This window comes from Leptidea sinapis, chromosome 2 (genome assembly GCF_905404315.1).
Source record: "Leptidea sinapis chromosome 2, ilLepSina1.1, whole genome shotgun sequence".
NCBI classification, from domain to species: Eukaryota; Metazoa; Arthropoda; class Insecta; order Lepidoptera; family Pieridae; genus Leptidea; species Leptidea sinapis.
In genome coordinates this window covers 3,225,104-3,238,909 of record NC_066266.1, presented here as the reverse complement: position 1 = coordinate 3,238,909, position 13,806 = coordinate 3,225,104, and the positions used below count along the sequence as shown (strand labels likewise).

General features: G+C 32.3%; 1 protein-coding gene and 1 non-coding gene across 5 annotated transcripts in view; both read left to right on the top strand.

Annotated features, from left to right (window-relative positions):
• The first annotated feature begins 1,814 nt into the window (after positions 1-1,814).
• Positions 1,815-13,806, top strand: part of LOC126977812 (damage-control phosphatase ARMT1-like) — a 34,339-nt gene continuing 22,347 nt past the window's right edge. For 2 of the 4 annotated variants that reach the window (XM_050826428.1, XM_050826420.1), the window contains exons 1-4: positions 2,262-2,668; positions 10,645-10,738; positions 12,252-12,469; positions 12,937-13,093. In XM_050826428.1, coding sequence (XP_050682385.1) covers positions 2,475-2,668; positions 10,645-10,738; positions 12,252-12,469; positions 12,937-13,093 — 663 coding nt within the window. In that variant the 5' untranslated portion in view covers positions 2,262-2,474. Of the gene's footprint in view, positions 2,034-2,261; positions 2,669-10,644; positions 10,739-12,251; positions 12,470-12,936; positions 13,094-13,806 lie in introns of those variants that run through there. The other 2 variants (XM_050826448.1, XM_050826437.1) reach the window with 2 other exon arrangements.
• On the top strand, positions 10,238-10,310 carry Trnak-uuu (transfer RNA lysine (anticodon UUU)). The gene has a single exon. It is a non-coding gene; the product is annotated as a tRNA-Lys (tRNA).

The following is a 13,806-nucleotide window of genomic DNA, read 5'->3' as shown; positions in this document are numbered from 1 at the left end:
ATTGTTGAAAATTATGTGTATATTTTTATAAGAATATAGAAGTGTTTAATTGATTAATCTGTAGACCTGTCTTTTCGTTATGGAAGAGGAGGATAAATGGTCTTACGTAGCACCACCCACACCAGACCTCTGCAGCCTGCACCTGAGGCAATACAGGTGCGTTGCCAGCCTTTTAAGAAGGTGAACGTGTTCCAATTAAGGTAGAGGTGCACTGTGCACATGTCAAGACATGTTTCAATGTTATATAATTACTGACGGATAATAACCAAAATTACATTATATTTGACTTGAATTTTAATATGAAATGTATATAATTCTCTATGACTACAAAATATCGGTTTTCAACGAGAGTATTTTCATTTTTTGGATAGTTATTAATCAACTAGTTTTATTTTCAAAACTATATGAAACCATGTGATTTATTTAGTGACCCAATTTGACTTATAAAATTGTATAATTGGTTTATTGAAAATTTGTATAATAGATTGAACATTTTCGCAGATATCTTATAAATACATTGTACGTCATATCTCTTAAATTAACCAGTTCATTTTAAATTACTTTCAAAGTATTAAGTTTTTAGGTATACAATCATCAGTGCTTATTAACACTATTTCGGCAATATTTTTTATGTGGCAATACAGGATATTATTAACATGCTATTTACTAACCTAGTTAACTAAAAATATAAGGTACTTCCGGTTTCTGTAACTATAGTGTCGCTATTCGGCAATAGGTGGCGCTTATAAGCTAAGATTCACAATAGAACCAAATTTAAAGATAAAATCAATTTTAAAATAATCAATTCTGACTAATCAATTTAAAAGATTAATCATAATTTTATTTTTATACTTAATCATACATAAAATATGAAAACTATAAAATATTACCAATTGCATGAAGAATATGTAGGTATTCCTTTAGGTTTTTCGTGATAAATATATCAATTTATTTACGATATATTTACTTATAAGGAGTAGATGTAAATTTTGACTGATGGAACAAATATTTTTGATCAAATATTTGAATGAGATTAAATATAAACACAAAAGTGAAACAATAATACTGTGAACATTGTTTTAGATAGTTATATTTAACGCCTGCAAAGCTTATACCGCAATTGTACCTTCTTTCATGATTACTATGATCTTTGTAAGGATGTAAATAAATTTAAATATTGATTAGTCTGCAGTCAAGTGTTATTCATACCATTAATGAAAAATGTCTACGTCTAATATAATTATTTCATTAGATTACATTTTATCCACAAGAGAAAAACATGATTATGCCATTACTTTTTTTATCGAATTAGGAGTAATAACGAGCGCACAAGCGCGTAAGTACAGGTTAGGCGTTAGCCTAGTAGTAACTAGGCTGACCTATAGGTATATGACCTATATAGATGGAGATTACTTGTAAGTATATTTACGAGTAATCTCCAATCTTCATCTCTTTCTTGCAACACCAGACAAATGCTCCTGGCATTGCCAGCATTATTATGTATGTACACGTGTTTTTTTAAGGTGCGTCAATGCCCACCTGCTGATGTCGTGTTGACCTGAAAGATCACCGCACAGAGAAGAAAAGTGTCATTGGAAGTCAAAAACTTATACAGTTTTGGTATTAGATCATACGTTTTCATTAAAATAACCGTTTAACTAGCAACTATACTAAAGTAGAAGTCTATAAAAGATCACGGCTCTCATGGTCTACTTTTAAACATGGGTGCGATAGCGTGTTGTTCTGACGAATATTTTCTAGCATCTATTTTTAGGCAGGCTCATGGTCATATTATCATTAGAGGTATTATGTTGTTTCTATTCCGTAGCATAGTAAGTACGTAAATTAATGCTATAGCAAAATTGAGTTTGAGTTCACAATTAGAAATAATTATTGAGTTAATTTATAATAAAGGTTGTCACTTGAAAATTTAACTAAATGGCGGCTTACGATTGGTATATTGACACTGAAAATTTGCCTGTTATGAGAATAGTCACACCTCGAAATGAAATTATGTGCGGTATTTATGGAATGTAAGTATTAATTTTCCATGTTTTATTTTATCAGTAAAATCTTCTTTTAGATTAAAACAAGAACCGCGTGTGATTGTGAATTTTATCAAATTTATTCAGAATATCATTTTTTTTAAATATATTCATATCCGGCTATTCATAGTTTTCGAAGTATTTAATAGTTGGCAGCGCTGATGGAGTATGAACGAAAATTGTCAGTTGTCAATTGTCATATAACATTCTTTGCACACATCTGTCAAAATAGTCCCTGGCATGGCTCACTAGTCAAAACAAATGTTCTAGTCAATTTTCGGATGTTTTTCATTTTATAAATTCAAAGTTCAAACAGATTCATATTACATACCACCTCCGTCAGCGAAAATGTACTTCAAATGATCTACTAAATTAAAACATCAAGTGCCTGTTAAGAAAATAAATTCCTAGTGAAAACCAAACAAAAACATGACTTCTAAATCTGAAGATAAAATAAGAAAATCTGGACAATCAATAGAAACGCTTGTAAAGCTAAAAGATGAAGATTGGAGTACAACACCTGAATTTATCTACGGTGGGCCCTTTATTACAAAGGGTACAACTTCCCCATTCATGAATACCGCCACTCCAATAAATCTGCAGTTACAAGGAACCTTTAAAAAGTACGTAGCGTTTTTTCAATGGTTTTAACTTTTATAAGATCTTCATTTGTCTATCTACCCAATCATTTTTTTTTATTACAGTAAACCTTAAAAGGCCAATTACCATTTGCCTATAATTTTATTATTCATTTACTTATTTAAATAATTAAATACAAAATTGCATTTGATAAAAATAAAAGCATATTTTCATTTTTCATACAATCTATAATTGGCAAACAGACAAAACAGGGGGAAATTTTAAACAGATTCATCATCAAACAAGGTCAAAGTCAAATAAACTATTCAATTAGGCTTAAACTAAGCGCTTACAAATCATTACTACAAATATTTCTTTTAAATTACTGAATTTACCATATGATATTCTTTAAAATAGTCTATAACATGTTCATACATTACATGTTATCAGCATACGGAGCTTGGAGATTAAACAATATAAGTATCTACAGCTACATCTGAAGTCTCAATTAATCTAACTGATAGTTATATTATAGTTATTGAACTTGACATTTGCTACATTGCAAGGGTTATCCATATTACAATAGTTCACCATATCTGACACAGATTGTGAATTTATGGAGAACTAAAATAATTGTCTCCCCATTTCAAATGTCGGTTGTTAGACGGAAAAGATGTATGAAAATCCATTTCTGATGTGTTCTTCATTTGTTTTGTTTTGTCTGGATATTTAATAATTGGATGTAATATTATAATGGCTTTTTAAAATTTACATTTACATACTATGTGCTAGCCTAACCTTGTTTTAATAAAGCTTTCAAGAGACATGAAATAGCTGTCTGCATTGAGTTTGTGAAATTGAATTTATTTTCTAAAATAACATTGTTGTTTTCTCATATATACAGTAAGCATGTTTTATTTGCGTTTTCACTATTTGCGGATTAAACAACTGTAACCTAATTCCTATATTCATATTTTTGTGGCTAAAAATTTCTTTATTCACGGATCTAATTGGGACCTATTGGAATCCTTTTTATTAATATTTATAGTAAAAATGATTCCAATTGGTATGCATCCCAATGAATGTCCTTTGTGAATGTGTCATCAAATGGACAAATAAATAAGTAACAAAGCTGTGGAATGAGCTTCCTTGTGCGGTGTTTCCGGGATGATACTACATGGGTACCATTAAAAAAAGCGTGTACACTTCCTTAAAGGTTGGCAAAGCTCCTGGGATTGTTCTGGTGTTGCAAGAGATTGTGGGTGGCGGTGATCACTTAACACCAGGTGACCTGTACGCTCGTTTGTCCTCCTATTCCATAAAAAAAAAGTAAAATAGACTTTTTTACAACCAAAGACTGCCAAGCAGGAATATATTACGAATTTCTTTAAGCCATTACTATATAGCTTGTCATTATCATAGCCTGAAGATAATAATTAATCAATATGGTTAAAAACTTCAATAATTATTTTTTTATATATTTGTTGTTTACTTTGTCATCTAGGAATGTGTACCCTATAATACAATTAAAATTATCATTAAATATTAACGGTTCTATATTCTCGGCATATTTACATTACATGTACCTCACAAATAAATAGCTTTTACTATATATCACTCAGAAGAAACTAGGATTTCCCTATGTATGTATGACAGTATGATGTGGCCCACAACTTCAAATAGAAATAGAACCCTCATAACCAAAGACAAAACCAAATAAACTTTATTTAAATAGGCTTGAACGAAGCACTTTAGTGGAATGAATAGTGTTTTAAATATTCATTTAAATAACTGAATTCACCATATGTTCGGAAAGAGTAGAGCTCATGAGAAGAACATACAATTCAACAAATGAATAAGAGTATTTTACAATGGTTGTAAAATACATAATTTATTTTATTTATATTATTATTATTATTATTTATTATTTATACATATTATAATTAAATATATTGTTCTACATGCCTAATATAAATTTACAGTCTCAATCTCAAAAACAGAAGCAAAGAGGCACCTTTAAATTAAATTCCTCTGGATGGCTCACTAGGAAACCCTGTGCAGAGCCAACCAGTGATTACCGTCTGCTATGTAATTTTATTTAATTTTAATCATTAATGAAATAGAACTAAGACTGACACTTAAACAAATTTTATCTAACTTTAAAGCATACCTATCTTATAATAAGAACTGTATAAAATTAAATAATAATTGATAAAGCAAATAGTTTTATAGATAAAGCAAAGTTATAAACAAATAGTCATAATTAAATATATAAAGTTATATTAATTTTGAGTTAACAATTTTCTCGGTTTAATCATAGCTGAATTGTAAAAGCCACTCTCGTACTGTAGATCTTACTTTGTAAGAAGAGAGGTCCACAATTGAAGGTCCTAGATAGCTAGCATGATTTCGACACATGACAAGATTGAAATTGGGAACACAAGAATCTAAGAGAAGGTATAGCCAAATTTTCTTTAAGGCGACCGGGCTTATCGGGCCGCAGCAGATATGTACCGCCGGGCATACCGGGCGGTACATATCTGCTAGTACATATACAATTCTTCAGAAACAATTATGGCTCAAATTCACCTATCCAACTTATCTCAAAATTATATAACAGTAAATTTCATAGTAATAGTAGTATAGATATAAATTTTAATATATTTGGCATTTGTAAAAAATACGCTTTTGAACCCTTATAATTTGGATGTATAAAATTATAGTTTTTAGTAATAGTAAACATACATATTGTAGTAGTATTACTTAACTTACCTATAAGTTAGATATACAAATATTAAATATAAGAAATGTTACATTATAAGTAGTCATAATATTAATTGTATGTCTAGTTGGTAAGCCTTTTCTAATAAATAAATAAATAAATAAACGGTAAGGACTCTAGTTTCTTTGTAGAGCATATGAGAAGGGTACATGAAAGGTTTATATGCTATTATTTTTAGAAGCATGCGTTGGGCTCTTTCAAGACGTATTAAATGGGTTTTATTTGCTCCCCCCCAGGATATTACACAATACCTCAAAACAGAACCGACTAAGGTGTTGTAAATTTTTAAACAAAATTCTAGATCACCTAGATGTCTTATAGTTTTGAAAACCTTTCCAAGTTTTCGGATTCTCCCTGAAAGTGTTTTAATATGTTCATCCCATTTTAGATATTTGTCTATGACAACCCCCAGATATTTAATTTGATGAACACCTTCGAGTTTTATACAACTGCAATGGTCTAAAGATGAGTGACAATGCACTTTAACTGAGAAGTTTTTATTTGGTTGTGATTTGACACTTGCAGAGAATGTTATAAATTTTGACTTTTTTAAATTCAAGGTAAGAAGGTTTTTCTCGAGCAATAGAGTGACATTTTTAAGTCCTAGTTCAGCGAGTTCCTGGACAGCATCCCAAGTTCTACCTGTGAAGAGCAGAACTGTATCATCGGAATATGATATTATTTTACAATTTGGAATATTTAGGGAGCAAAGGTCGTTAATATAAATTAGAAATAAGGTTGGACCTAAGATACTGCCTTGAGATACGCCAAATTCTACTTGCTTCATGTTACTGTACATGCTATCTATTTTAACAGTTTGCTTTCGATTTTTAAGGTAGCTGTGAAAGAAAAGAAGTGCATTGTCTCGAATTCCTAGCCGTTCAAGTTTTGCTAACAGTATTGGCACATAAACAGTATCAAATGCGCGCGCCAAATCCAGGAATAATCCAGCACATTAATGTCCATTATCAGTATTTAAGACAATAAAGTCAGTTAGTGCATCGACTGCATCAAAAGTAGAGATCTTACTTCGAAAACCAAATTGGTTACATGAAATAATTTTATTTGAGCTTAAGTACTTAACTAAACGGATATTTACCAAACGTTCTAATATTTTTGATAGTATAGGTAAGATGGCTATCGGTCTATAATTGCTGACTACGTTTCTATCACCTGTCTTGTAAATCGGTCGAATTATAGCATGCTTAAATATATCCGGGAAGACGCCAGCATCTAAGCAAAGGTTAAAAATGTATGATAGAGGTTGTTTTAAGATGTCTACATTATCTTTAATTATTTTTCCCGATATATCATCTAACCCTATCGCACATTCCGCCTTTAAATTCATTATAATGTTAGCTACTTCGTTAAAGTCAGTAGGTAACATGACGAAAGAATCAATTTTATTTTCCCTAAGAGTACAATCTTTGGCTAACTGAGATTCAGATGAGTTTGTTCTTATCAAGATATCTCGCGCTAATGTATTGCCTATGCTTGTGAAGTATTCATTTATTGAGTTAAGTGCCTCCAGGTGATGGGGTGACGCTGTTAATAGTTCTATAGGTTCTTTTTTATCCTTTTCTAAGTATCTATATTTCTTAATAAGCTTCCAAAGTTCTTTTGGGTTTTTAGAGTGTTGCTCTATTTCCACTCGCTCATATGCACGTTTAATAGTTTTTAGTGTATTATTACATATATTCCTATACTTTTTATAATCAGCAAGCAAGGTTAAATTTCCTGTATACTTTTTACATTTTTTATGTAGTAGATCTCTGCGTTGAATACATTTTAGAAGACCAGGAGTGATCCATGGTTTTAAGGTTATATTGGAGTGTGGTAAAGTACGAACACTGGTGTTGTTTTTCACAATATCTCCGACAGTCTGAAGTAACAATGAAACCGCCTCGGTGGGTTTAGTAGGTAAGGCTTGTGATTTGTGACCATTCATAATTAGATAGATCCCTTGAAATGTTTTTGTAGGAAATGATTTTGTTTAATTTTATTTGTTTCTTTAATATTTCAGGAATCTGGAAAAGAACTGGGTAGTGGTCAGTGACTGTTGTTTTCAAAACAGCTGCTTCTACGAAGACCTTGGATTTAACCATAACATGATCAAGGCAGCTTTTTTTGTCTAGTGGGGTAATTATGGGCAGGGTATAAGCCAAAATATGCACACAGATTTAAGTAACTTTCAGCTCTTCGATCGCTACTCTGATCCGCAATATTTATATTTATGTCTCCTACGATTACAACGTTTGAAAAAGAAGTTAAAGAATTCAATATATCAGCGAGACTTAATAGAAAAGGTTCAATATTATTAAAACAGGGCGGTCGATAAATACCTAAGATGACCGTATTTTGAATTATTATTTGTATACTAGTACCGTTTGTTAAGTTGCGTTCGATAGTAGATATATTTTTGATACATGATTTATAGTAAACAATAACTCCATCGTTTTGATTTTAATTGAATAAAGTATTCGAATAATTATATAAATAAAGTAGGATAATTCACACATTGCGATAACCAACCTTCTGTAAGAATTATTATGTCCAAATCAAAGCTAATCCGACGCAGTAGCGTAAGTAAGTTATCAAAATTACAGTGTGTATTACGGATGTTCTGCAATAAAATAGTCAACGCCTTATGTTGTCCGAGTTGTAAATTATGTTTAACGCTTTCTGGAGAACAGAAGTAAGGTTTCGATATATGTGTGTCATCTAGATCAGTTATTAAATTGTTTAAATCGAATGAAAAATCTACATACCTCTGCGCTGGGATTATAACCAGAACTTTTTACACATTCACTTGTTTGATAACCAGCTTGTACGTAATATTTATCTACTATATTGAACAATAAATATTCTTCTACTTCCATACAATACCAAGTAATAATTATTTTTTAATGACGGTGGGTTGAAATTTGCACATAGTGTAGGCGACGCAACAGATCATTCGTTTCACTTGTACAATTAGATTATGAAATATGCTATGATGAAAGAGATGGTTATTTAGAGTTTCTTTGAATAAGTCTATAAATAATACAAAATTATGTGTATAAATTATTAAAAATAAGCAAATATATAATATGAGTATTAAACTATAGATTGCAAATATATAAAGAAATATATTAATACTTATAAAAATTAAATAATGTTTATATATACATAGGTTTTTTTTATTCCGGTCTATAATTATCAATTTGAGATTCGCTATGTATATGAATATGCGGACTCCCATCTGTTTTTCGGATGTACACACGATTATTAGAGACCCAACAATATTTGTAATTAATTTTCTTGCACATATGACGACTGAGAAAAAATAATCTTTTTGTTTTGTCTGGATAACACTCTGATATATAAATATTAACATTTGTACTGACCACACCAAGCATTAAGGAATTAAAAGGTGTATCTTTGTTTTTGATATTATAACTTTAATTAGTTGAGTTTTCACAATAGGATTCTTCAATTCCCCAATGATAGGCTTCGTACTGCTTGCAGGTCCAGGTTTGAGGTCTTCTAAGGGCAGGTTTACTGTATGACAGATTTTTTGAAAAATTTCTTTAATGTTTTCGCGATCCTTTTTAGGCATATTCCTTATTTCAACAAGGTTGGCACGCTGGGTTTGTTGAATGGTGAATAATTGATTTTCTAACGACTCAATTTGTTTATTGTATTGCTTGCTGTCTTTTACAACTTTTTCAAGATTTTCTGTATTTTCTTGAATGTTTTGAGCGAGAAATTCTGTTGATTTTTCCAGGTCAGTGTATGTTTTCTTCATATCTTTCACTTCATTTTTCAGAGCACGGACATCTTGAGCTAGTTTGTTAAGTATTTCATCCTTTCATTGTTGTAACATTCCATTTATTTCATCTATAAATCACTTGAATATGTTTTTAACTTCCTTGCTGTTTGCGTTTTTGTCCTGTAAGTGATGTTATTATCAGGATTTTTGGGTGTACTGTTGTCTTCTTTCGTTGATGGTTTTGAACGATTCATTTTCGTGCAAAATTTTATATGAACTTGAAAGTATCTATGGGTAAACTACTCTGTGCCTTAATTTGGGTAGAGGGGAGCTAACAACCGTTCAACTCGAGCGCGGCAAACGGAATCAATATAGTCGTAATAAATTAGTTAGTAATGTGCTGCATGCGATATAATATGAAGCATGTTCAAAGTGTTTCAAATATGAAACATTTATTAAATATTTAATAAAAAGTTGTAAAAAATAAACCTTTACAATTTGAATTCATTGTTTGTGTTAGGATACTTCGTGAACATGATGGAAATCACTAACTATGAAATACTTAAAGTAGTTCAATATCGAGTTTATTTTTTAGATTATCTTCAGTAGTTATATGTTAAATTAAATTATAACGTAATTTGCTTTCATACTAAAAAAAAATATTGAATTAATAATTGTTACGTAATATTAGTATGTATCTAGTCAAAGTGTTTTGAAACATAAGCCAATAAGAATACAGCTCAAATTTGATCACTTTAATAATATTTTACATTATATAAACCTTATATAATATATGTCTCTAGAGTCTTGCCGCTAGACAACCAATAAAACAGTCCAGGTTTACTTAAATTACATACTTTAGTGTGCGTAACAAGCTATGCCTTACTCGCGATTTGTATGACAGTTTGTGTTAGCGTGCGTGCATTGCTCAAAATAGAGGTTAACTCTGAACACATTTTTTTTCCACGTTTTTGATTTAGACGTAGTTGTAATTAATAATCTAGGAGCTCTTTATATATTTTTTGTTAAAGTAGTATGGATAAATGGAGACAGTTGCGTAATTTCGGAAGATGTAACAGAGCCCGGATAGCTCAGTCGGTAGAGCATTGGACTTTTAATCCAAGGGTCCAGGGTTCAAGTCCCTGTTCGGGCGGCTATTTTTTTTAACTTTTTTTTACTGTATTTTTATAATTTTTGAAATATTTGTTCTTAATTCTTAGAATATTTCTATTTGTTATAATTTTAATGGCGCGAAAGGGGTGCGCCCACGCTTACTATGCCGTTGACCGGGAATTAGATTCGGAATTTAATTTTAAGGGCAAAATGTGTCTATTTTATTTCTTGATATTTTTATGTTCATTTAAATGAAATATTTTTTTTAAACATGATTGAGTCTAGTATTTAATTCGTTATAATATGTTTCGTGGTTAATATCATTTTAAATTGATCTCTATGCGATAACATATGAGGTATATAATTGCTTGCAGGAGCTTCGCGTATTACTCACTAAAGGATCGATTGCCTGTTATTATCACCAAGATCATCGACAGTTTGTCCAGAGGAGGGGCCAAGGGCAAAGGCGTATGTTTGTTTTTTTTTTGTTTTTGTAAACGTAGTATGTAGTTTAATTGTTGCATTTCTTTTATTCTAGTTCTTTCTACGGTAGAGAACGGATTTTGTGACAATTTTTTTTTAATGATAATAAGGGACGAGACGAGCAGGACCTTCGGCTGTTGGTAATTGATACGCCCTACCCATTACAATGCTGTGCCGCTCAGGATTCTTGAAAAACCCAAGTATTTTGAGCGGCACTACAACTGCGCTCGTCACCTAGATACTAATAACTAAAGAGTAATTTCACTAGCCACGGCGCCCTTCAGACCGAAACATAGTAATGTTTACACATTACTGCTTCACTGCAGAAATAAGCGCCGTTGTGGTACCCATAATCTAGCCGGCTTTCTGTGCAAAGGAGCCTCCCATTAGTAAAAATCAATATTATAATATAATGTAATATAATAAGGTAATAAATATCCCTTGATTGTCAATTATGATGACGTCATTATAGTTGTAGTATCAGAATTTGGATGATATTTTGAGGAAAACGAGTTTTTCGATGGGAGATGAGATTTAGCTAGACCGTTTTTACGACCCCGTTTAGTAAAATGTCACCCAAAACGTTAGACCAAACAAATATGTATTTGTAGGAATTTAAATATATTTTTTAGTATGGAAGAATTCAAACTCAAATATCTTTATTCAAAATAGGATGCGACATCACTTATTGAAAGTCAAAACAACAACCACCCATTCCAAAATGGATGCCTGAGAAGAATGGGCGCAACAAACTCAGCGGGCTTTTTTTCATTAAAAAATATGTTTACAAAGTAATACTGTACAATTAAATTTATTACTTAATAGCCTTTAGGTTGCTCCATTTACAATCCGTGGTATCATAATATAAAGTCATTTAAGAGTAGGAGAAACCAGTAATAACTCACCTGATGGTAATGTAATCACCCACCTTATAAAGGGTTGCATAAACGTTCATTCAAATTAATTCAAATGCTGCGATGGCAAGCGTCCTGATGAAATGACCCCGGTGGCTTGGACACGGGAAGGGCGTTGTTGTGTGACGCGATTTGCGTCCACCCTTCTTCTCACGTCCAAGTTAAGTTGGTGCTGGGGCTCATGCTTGGACTGCCGAAGACAGTAAACTTCGCAAATATGTCGGACTCAGTGAGTCATACATCTTTTTTGCCGTTTGGTGTCTAGACACTAGTTGGCCCGTATTATTCACGCGCCTCAATACGTCTACAGGTAATCCAAGCTCAAGCAGCTATTTCGGTCAACGAATTAGCCTAGCTATCCAACGCGGAAATGCTGCCAACGATTGTTTTAATTAAATGTGCCTAATGATATTATTGTAAATATATGTAGTTATAAGATTTGTTTTGTTTGAATAAATATTATTATATATTCCGGAAACCTTAAAACATCCATGGCGGGCGAGGATCATACCGGCTCCTTGGTGAGTCAACAGTTCAACCTATTGCGCTATCAACGTTTCTATGTAAGATTGTATAAATTTTAGAGTGACGAAGATGTTCGCAACTATATACAGTACCTGACCGAGCTGAAAAGTGATTTGATCACCAACAAACAGTACAAACTCCTCACCGTGGACACTCCTGAAGCCAAGAGATGGAACCAATGGATCGAGGACTCTCCCAACCAATATTACTTCACCAATACCTGGGTTTTCACGGAATGCTACGTGTATCGGAGGATCAGAGAAGGTTGTGAATTGAAGTGAGTGTTTCTTTTAACCGCTTTTTATTAAAAATAGGATTTAAAATCACTTATTGAGCGATAAAAACTACCACCCATCCGAAATAGTATGCCTCAGACCTGAGAAGAACGAGTGCATGAAACTCAGCGGTCTTTTTTTAAATTTGGTTACAAAATATTACATGTACAATAACATTTATGATTATTTATAGTAAATGTTCGCATTAATACATTTTCTGGGATCTTGTTGTAAAAGCATATACATCGCCCACAAAAGACTTACTAACTCGCCTTAGCTGCGTAGTAATTTCTTGTTTGTTCCTGGTGTTAACATTATGGTTATAACAGATTCTAGCATTTTCACTTATGTACATACATAACATTCTTAAGAATATATTGAGAGGCAACATTTAAGATATTTATTTCTTTAAAATTTGCTCTCAATGATAGCATAAGAAATATAAAGTCAAATTGGATACTGTTTTCAGCAAAGGCCTGATAAATTTCGATCCGTTTGAAGAACAAAAGGCGAAATCTTTTAGTAACAGCTTGGAGCCGATGTGTGTTGTGGCTGAGAAAGTGATAACGATGCTTGATCCAAGCGAAAAGGATAAAAGGAAAGCTGACTTCATCATGTTACTCAAGGTATATTAAGATGATTTGAATCCGATCAATTCAAGAAGATACAATAAACTGTATGTGTAATAGCTTGGCTTAAGTGCTCCTTCATTGGTCTTGGTATTCAATTTTACAATAAAATACCAGACAGTATACTAGGACTAGTAACTAGGACTAGTAATACGAGCGCTACTAATAGGACTAGTAATACGAACGCGCTGTGGTTTGAAAGAGGATGTTGTGACAAGGACTGAAATAGGAATGCTGAAATGGTTTGGACACGTGGAGCGAATGAATGAAGAAAGAATGACGCATAAAATATATAAGGCAAGTGTGTGTGGGCAAGTCAGTCGCGGGAGACCTCCTAGAACATTCGTCGACCAAATTGGGGACGTTTTGAGAAAAGGAGAGGTCCGAAGCACCCGCAACTGGCGAGCATGTATGAAACGAGTAATGAATGTATAGGAAGCGCGTGAGGTTTGTAAGGATAGAAGCAAATGGCTTTCTATTGTCTCTGAATACCCCGACGGGAACAAGGCGTGAGTGTGTGTGTGTGTATACTAGGACTCACTGAGCACAAATTCAAGAAATATATTAAAGCTTCTTTGACGAAGAGGGCTTACCATAGTATAGTAGATTATATAAAAGATAATGATGAAATAGGTATAGAAATATATTTATTTACCATAGGGAATGGAAATAACATACCGTATGGCAACAACATGGTAAGTGTTATCAAG